The sequence below is a fragment of the Engraulis encrasicolus genome, chromosome 8 (genome assembly GCF_034702125.1).
Source record: "Engraulis encrasicolus isolate BLACKSEA-1 chromosome 8, IST_EnEncr_1.0, whole genome shotgun sequence".
Taxonomy (NCBI): Eukaryota; Metazoa; Chordata; class Actinopteri; order Clupeiformes; family Engraulidae; genus Engraulis; species Engraulis encrasicolus.
Window position 1 is genome coordinate 19587255 of NC_085864.1, and position 8872 is coordinate 19596126.

The following is an 8872-nucleotide window of genomic DNA, read 5'->3' on the forward strand; positions in this document are numbered from 1 at the left end:
GGCTACCATCACAATGGGAGGTTCAGGCTGCAGGGCACCTCGCCTTCCATTTCTGGAGTGCTATATTGGGTAAGGTGTCTGTGGTGCTGGGCTGGCACTTTCAAATCATGAAACGTCGTTATTGATGTGACTGGCATTTGGTGCCACCGTCAAAAAGAGTTTTCTGCCTACAAGTGAATGGATGGGGTTGATATTTAGGAGACTGTAATATCAGGAACTTGCTACCTTGGGTCAGGTCTGTGTTTTCACAGACTGTTGTTCCTGTTGATATTTTGGCTATTCAGTAACCCACTGTCAAAAGACTGCCTGTATGTATGGGCTGAATATTTGATTTAATTAAATCTGCCTGTATAAGGTTAAGAACTTGGGTAAGGTCTGTGTTGTTGCCAACTTACAATTCATGGACTTTTGGTATTGATGTTATTATCATTCCGTAGCCCCTTAATGCACGGCGTACCATCTGAGGCACGCTGTAATAGTCATTGAAAGGTTAATTACCATAATGACATACACTACGACTCGGTCATTGCCATTCTGGCAACAGCAAATTTAAAACGCTGTGTTTTAACGGGTTAAGACAGTCAAACGTTTCTGGCTACAGGTCAATGAATGGGATTATCTGAAATGAAATTTGTCTGGCTGTAATTTTAAGAACCTGCTAACTTGGGTAAGGTCTGCGTTGTTGCCAACTTACAATTCACATGGACTGATGGTATTGATGTTTTTGCCATTCCTTGTGTAACCCGAGGTGTTCCCGCACAGTCTGTTCCCCCTCTCAGGGTCTCGAACTAGACACCTTGTCAATGGGAGTCACGGCACGATACCGCTGGAATAAAGGTCCAGTTCGATAGCTACCGATACCAGAGATTCTTTAAGAATAGAGAGATATGCCAACATAATAGGTTGCTATGGGCACCTAACATGACCAGGTTCCGGTCTGCCTAAAGGGGCGTGTCATAATACTCCTAGCATTGAATAGAACAGTCCTTAGGTCTGCCTAGGTCTGCCTAAAGGGGGATTTTCCCCCCCTCCCCCTTGCAATAATAGAACCCGGAAACAATGGGCCAATGGAACCTCTCTCTCTCTACTCTCTCTGCCGATACTGTATGAGGCTTCGGGGGAGAGGTTTACTAACACTCCATGCCACACTCTGCTAGTTGGCACCCGTTACACTTTTTACACTATTGCTGCTAGTTCATCACTGTTACTTGTCCTGTCTTATCTTGTACTTTAATGCCAATCTATAAATGTCAGTCCTGTGTATGTCTATGTCCTGGAATGGTATAGAGAGAGAAACGTAGGCCTAATTTCATTTTCCTTGTATGACTTGTGCATATGAAGGAAGTGACAATAAAAGCTGACTTGACTTGACTTGACACTTGCCACTGTCAAAAGAGATTCTGACAACAAGTGAATACATGGTGCCAAAATTTAGGAACATTTGGGAGGAAATACGGCCTCATCATAAAGAAGCTAAAGCATTTAAACAGGTGCATTATCTTGGTCAGGTGACAAACAGCTACAGCTGTAACCTGTGGATATTAGAAATAATCTCCCCTGTAGTAGTATAGTCCTAACTGATACTGTAACTTACCAAACAAAATCCTCAATACTAAAACATAATTTTAGTCAATGAAGGCTATCCATGCGCAGGGACAAGGAATAACATTTATAAATCACATTTTAAATTCCTTGAGTATGCAAGGTAATGTACTGACTATGTACAGATGTGTGTTGATGAGTCATTTGTTGGACCCATCTGAATTGAAAGCGAAAGCCCAACTGGGAAACTCCAACTCACCTTGTCATTGTGACACAGCACTCCACAGCACACAAGTGCACACTGCACACAACGAAATTGCATTCATGTCTCACCCGTGCTAAGGGGCAGCCCCCAATGGCGCCCGAAAGGAAGCAGTGCGGCGGGAAGGTACCATGCTCAGGGTACCTCAGTCATGGAGGACGATGGGGAGCCCAGGAGCACTGGTTAATTACTCCCCCACCAACCTGGGAGCTCGGGAGTCAAAACCGGCAACCTTTGGGCTACAAGTCTGACGCCATAACCGCTTACCCATGCCTTCCCATCTGTGCAATTTGTTATTACCTAAATTACCCTCTGGGATAAATAGCTTCTATACTCTACTCCACAATTTTTGATATTCAACTACGATTTAGCAGGTCATTGTCATTCAGTAGAAATGCAGTGTTAATTCCACAACAAGAGAGAGAGTCGAGATTTAACATCTTCTAGAGTGCATTCAAGCCAAAGATAACTCTCTAAGTGTTGAATTAACATTAGCATTTTTTCACTGGGTAGTTCGACAGCATCTTTTGCTGTCACTATCACTGTCGCAACGTGCGCAACAATGACTACTGCCAGCAGTGTTGTGTGGCATTAGCCTACGATCTGATCCGATCCGGCTTCTTAGAAGAAGTCATTAGTCTTCCCCCATCATGCTCGACTCGTGTGGTGTGGTGTGGCAAGGCAAGGAGGAGCTGAGAAGGGCTGGACTAGACTGGGGGAGAAATAGGGCCCGGGCACTTTTGGCTTAAAGGGGCCCCTCATAATTAGTGCAGCAGAAGTGATTCACCACTGGTGGGCCCCCTCCCTGCACCCTCGTCGGCCCCTATTTCCAGAAAAGTGTGTGTGTGTGTGTGTGTGTGTGTGTGTGTGTGTGTGTGTGTGTGTGTGTGTGTGTGTGTGTGTGTGTGTGTGTGTGTGTGTGATGATGATGTATGATCGCACCATACATCATCAATCAGCTCTCCGACCGTGCCAAAGATAATCTATTTACATCACTTTCCTGTGACTGGGGGTGTGAGTGCTGCTACTGCTGCTGTTGGAATCTTAACATTTCTGAAAATAGGGACCCACAAGGGTTTCAGTGCGGGGCCCACCGGTAAGGGAAATGCCCACTATGCCACATGGCCAGTCCAGCGCTGGAGCTGAGGGTAATAATATCGGATACTCCACTGCCAGCATGACTGGCATAAAAGCAGAGCACTCCCTGCCCTCCTGGACTGCATGCACTCGGATCACTTAAGGGAATAATATGGTCCATGCTCGCGATACGGACGGCACCATACATCATTCGGCTCTCCACTCCAACCGTGCCAAAGATAATCTATTTACTACATCACTTCTCTGTGACTGGGGGGTGTGGGTGCTACTGTTACTGCTGCTGTTGGCATCTTATTCCTCAACAAAATCTTTGTTATATTCAAACCGTGCATATTGGCCCTCTTTCTGTTTCTGTCTCTGCCCCCTCGCTTCTGCCACAGTCCTCTGTAACCATGGCCACAAAAAGTAAACAAAATCGGCCATACACACCAGCATTACTGTGTACTGATCTTACACAAAGCTTATTATAAATCCGAACTTATCTAATTTCAGGTGCAACATTGTTATATAACAAACATGACAGCAGTTACAGCCTTAAGGCTTTTCTGTTGTTTGGTAATACACAGCTCCTGTCCAACTGAAGTGAAAGCTCAACTGGGAAACTCTGACTCCCATTGTCATTGTGACACAGCACTCCACAGCACACACACGTTAACATTGCACACTGGCTGCACACAACGAAAATGCATTTATGCCCCACCCGTGCAAGGGGGCAGCCCCCAATGGTGCCAAAAAGGCGCTATTGTACATGCAGTCAGCGCCACAACATGAAACAGCGACGGCACTCTCAATAAGAACACCAGACAGGCAAGAGCCAACTCTGTTGGACTATTAAGGCGGTCAAGACTGTTGTTCTTTCTTCTTTATTCATTGTAAATGGTCAGTGAGAGGTTGGCAACTTAAAGGGAAAAAGTCCTTCAGCAGGGCTACAGTAACCATATTATTTTGCAGACTGCTGCCTTTAAAAATCTCATCAAGGGGGTCCAATAAATAATAACAACAACAATAATGATAATGGCCTAATAATAATAATAATAATAATAATAATAATAATAAATGGGTTCATAATGCAACACAATAATTTATAGAAGTGTGTAACATCTGGTGAAGGACATTGTGTGATTCTTACATAAAATGGACAGCTGTGCATATTGCCCATAAGCCATAATAAGCCATAAGGTCCTCAGGACTGCCCTGTCACGTGCATGCACATGCACGGATAATATTTACAATAGCACTGCAATTAGCATAGCTTAACTTTTAAAAATGAATTCGTGATGATTTTTGTAAGCCTTGACATTAAAATGACTAGATTATATACCATGGTATCTGGTAAGTTTTTTTTTTTCTCTTACGCATCCTATCGATGAGCTAGAGGGCCAACGACAACTGATGAGGTAAGGGTTATTCTGACCAGCGTGTGTTTATGTTGTTGATGCTCGGGCCTACGGTCGGATACGGATGATGTGTTCTGTGGTAGCCCAATATGTCATATGGCCTGCTACATCCCCTTTCTTGTCCATGCGTAACGCATTGTCCCTACGCGATCCCTATTTTCGCTTGGTGGTGGGAGAATTTCAGCCCTTTGATGGCAAACACTGGAATCTGAAAATCTGGCACTGGAAGACCACTCACCTGTCAGGCTGTCGTAGCATTCGATCTCCGTGCTTTCCACGGTTTTCCGCTGCTCCTCTGTTAGCTTGGCTGCGGCTTGGCTCAGCAGACTAACCTCGGAGCCCGTGGTCCCATCGACAAGATGCACTCCTTTTAACTGAAGCAAAGCCCTGTGGTACTTCCCGATGGCTTCCCGAAATTTCTTTTCTTTGTAACAACGGTGGCCCTCCACTTTGAAGTCAATGGCTTTCTGTATTTTGGTCTCCATCTCCATCTCCGCCGTGACAACACGGTAGCCTCCTCCTCCGCCTCCCGTGCCAACGTCTCCACCTGCGGCCGCCGCTAGACTCCGGCCACCGGCCTCGGGGTAGCTTTTCAAGCTTTTAATCGAGTGTTGTTTGGCCTCCATGTCGTTCAGTAGAGGATATCGCGAAATGCCATGCTGGTCCGACCGACACGTAGGCCCACAACTGTTGTCTCTTGTCTCTTGTCTCGTAGCGCCGAGGAAGCGAGCTGTGTCCTAAGGTTGGGACCCAGTGGTGATGGGGGGAAATTACCGACTGCGAGACAGTAAAAACACAAAATCCGTCAAAGCACACACCCACTTGAGCGACATCGGGCAGAAAATGCACACATAAAATGGCTCGACATCTCGGTAAATACGTTACCTGCACCTCCTTGGCTTTGTCCTCTTCGCCGTGGTGGTGTGATGATTCTCTGAGAGGGATGCTGAGGAGGACTGAGGATAGATCACGCGATTGTGGTGAGTTTGCTGTCGAGCCGCCGGCACGCGCAGCTTCAGCACCACAGACAGCTCAGATAGACTCGTGCATGGCATCATGGGAAAAGGGGATTCGTCGCATCACGACCTGTCGGGTGTTGAATGCCGTGATTATTTTCAGATGAACTCGACCATTTTTTCCTCGTCGTGTTTCATATCAAAATGCCCAAGGGAAGGTTAGAGTTATGTCAACATCCGTCGACTTAACGGCCAATAGACTGTGCTAGCTTGACCGGCTTGTGGAATTGATGCACGGACACTGAGTCTATGATTAATTTGTTTACAACATTGGATTTTACCCTTTTTTCTAAAATGCACATTTTTTGAGGCGAGGATTTGTGCATTTGAATTAGTTCATTTATTATGGAGGCCTACGTCTAATTCCACAATAAATTTGGGCAAATAACAGAAATGGACTTTAAATTTACGCCCTCTATTGTAGGCCTAAGCAATGGCAGTCCGTAACAATAGGCTATAAAGAAGCAATGGGTCAATGAGCATTAGATGAGTCACGTCCTTCAGTTAAGTAAGGGTTAACGTTCGGCGAGAAGGTCGCTACCGTGGAATAGCAGCACGACAGAGAGAATCTTTAGACCCCGACGCGGAGCGGAGGGGTCTTGTTCTCTCTGAAGTGCTGCTATTCCACAAAGCGACCGACTCGCCGAAAGTTAACCCGCTTATTATATGGATATACTTAAATGATTCACACATGCGGGGACATTTCTTTAGACCTATTTAATGTTAAGATTGTTGCTGCGCAAAACAAAACAGTGCCGTTGTGGAACACCGCTAGGCAACAGCTAGGTAGGCTAGCCAGGACAACAGGTGTTGTCTATCACAGCAGCTGATTAGAGTGACAAAAGACCGGACCCCCTGCGGAGTGATATGAAACATTCGCTTTAGCCACTGACTTGTAGCCTATACAAGCCAGTGGCTTTAGCAGTGAACGTCTTGTTGCCATTGACAGCGGTAGCCAGGACAACGGGTGCTGTCTATCACAGCAGCTGATTAGAGTCTTGTTGAAAAGTCGCTTTAGCAGTGAAAAGTCTTGTTGTCATTGACAGCGGTCTGTTATAGACCAACCCGTCCGTTATCGAAAAATAACAGACGTCCGAACGTTGGGGAGCCCCGTTGAAATGAATGGAGCATTCGACAGATGACGTCACAACCATATAATAATAGCCTATAACAGTAGGGGCCATTTGGGATTGGGTAACCTGGACGCCTCAAAGAATAGGCCTACTGCATTCAAAAAACGTTAGGCTATTGATTGAAAATACCAATCTGAGAAATATATAAACTTCAATTCAGTAATCTAGGGTTAGATGAGATTGGTGATGTTGGAGTTGGAAAGACCTAAAGCAGCGGCAGGGAATCTTTTTCATTCGAAAGGCCACTTCAATTTCCTCCAAGGGCTGTACAAAAATCCTCCAAGGGCCATACTATGAACACAAACCAGGATTTCTCCCCGTACTTTAGGCCTATTAAAGAGAGCCACCTTTACAATAGACCCCACCTTGGTCCCCTGAAATACAACTTTATTGTATTCAAATGTAATTTCTAACATTCCTTTCCAAAACATGTCATATTTCATGTGAAGCTGCATAGTATTCAAATTATGTCAGGGGCCTGATAAGTTGGCCTCAAGGACCGTAAACGGTCCTCAAGGCATAGGTTCCCCACCCCTGACCTTAAGGGTCATACCGCTAATAATGTCCAGCCGCCTCCCAGGCACGCAGGAAATCAGTAGATTAACCCCTTAAGACACTGCATTATAAATTAGCAGTTACCAGAATGGCAATGACCAAGTCGTAATGTATTACTAAAGGCCCTGTGCACTGTCATTGTAGTACTATAGTAGTTAACTTTCAATGCCTATTACAGCGTGCCACAGGAGGTACGGCCTGCATTAAGGGGCTACAGGCCCATCTATAGCGCCCATAGTAGATGTGTTTATGATAAATCTTAAAGTGATACTGTACCATTTCTGGAAATAAACTCAGTTTACACCTCTTCTTCAGTCAAATTATTGAGTTTTACCTCTCTTCTGATCCTTCAGCCATTTTCTTTCTTTAGAAAATGAGGACTCCAGGCTCTTCTATTAGATGATTTATCTCTTAACCTAACCTGGTTTACTCCTGAACCAGCTTTGTAGTATACCCCTCAGATGATCCAAATGCAAGACAATAAGATAAATGAGTGGGAAGTTATTAAGACACTTAATCAGGGCACCTTAATCAAGGACACTTGATATATACAGTATATATACTGTCTACTAACCTCAGGACATATACCTTGTTAATCTCCCTGCAAGTCGATGACAACATATTTGCTGTATGTTTGATCTGTGTAGTGTGTGTATTATGTATATGCTGCTGCTGGACAAGTTGCTTCTGGATCGATATACACTCACCGGCCACTACAATTTCTGATCAGCCAATCACATGGTGGCAACTCAATGCATTTTTGCATGTAGACATGGTTGAGATGATCTGATGCAGTTCAAACCGAGCATCATAATGGAGAAGAAAGGTTATTTAAATGACTTTGAACATGGCATGGCTGTCCAGCTGAAAGGGCATGATTTGAGTATTTCAGAAAATACTGATCTACTGGGATATTACAACCAAGGTATGCATAAGAGAATTCCTCATTACACAGGATGTTTCAGGCTGGGGATATAATGGCATAAAGATATTTTCTTAGCACAATTTGGGCCAATTAGTACCAATTTATCTTTGTTGGAATGCCACAGCCTACCCAAGTATTGTTGCAGGCAGTTTGGGCAGTTCTGAAGGCAAAAGGGGGTCCAACCCAGCACTAGAGAGTTGTTCCTAATGAAGTGGCCGGTGAGCGTATTTCCTCAGTTCAGCTACCAAATTGATATGATGCTCTTTATAGGGGAGTGTTATGGCTTCGCTCCCTAGTGTAGTGTTTCTCAACGGGGCGATACAGACCCCCAGGGGGCGTTGAGAAGGATACAGTTGAGAGGGGTCGGTGCTTAGTTGTCATTGCAGGCATTAGTCTATTACATTTTTTTAAATACTAAGACTAGACTGAAGTCAAGGGGAGGCTTGGGAGGCCTAGGATGAGGTCCAGGTGGTGTTTGGTCAAAAAGGGTTGAGAACCCACCACTGCCCTAGTAAATCAAATGCATACTGTATACCTTTTCTATTTGGGACATATTATTATTACCACAAGTGATGGCCATCAGAGACCATGCTCACTCTGTAGATAGTGGTTACTTAGAAACAAACCCCAGTGGACTTCCCTAGTCAGACATAGCCAGTGGCGGAGCAGCTGCACACAGGGTCCCAGGGCAAGACACTTTTAGGGCCCCTCACACAGCTTGTCAGGGTGACAATAGGGCCCCTCACCACCAATATAGGAGGGCCCTGGCCCTGGACAAATGCCCTGCTCGCTCCCCCTTTAGCTCCGCCCCTGGACAACATAACCATGTATTTTGCCCTCTTTGACGCTGCATCAATTAATAGCAATGCATTAAAACAAATTCATTGATACGTATCTGCAATAAAATTGCAAGGTTGACCAATTCACCTTTGCAGTTCAACTTG

General features: G+C 45.0%; 1 protein-coding gene across 1 annotated transcript in view; it reads right to left on the reverse strand.

Annotated features, from left to right (window-relative positions):
* ttc9b (tetratricopeptide repeat domain 9B) overlaps positions 1 to 4928 on the reverse strand; it is a 23836-nt gene extending 18908 nt beyond the window's left edge. Inside the window, exon 1 of the mRNA XM_063204345.1 lies at positions 4538 to 4928. Within this exon, the coding sequence (XP_063060415.1) occupies positions 4538 to 4925 (388 nt within the window). The 5' untranslated portion in view covers positions 4926 to 4928. The remainder of the gene's footprint in view (positions 1 to 4537) is intronic.
* Positions 4929 to 8872: the final 3944 nt, after the last annotated feature.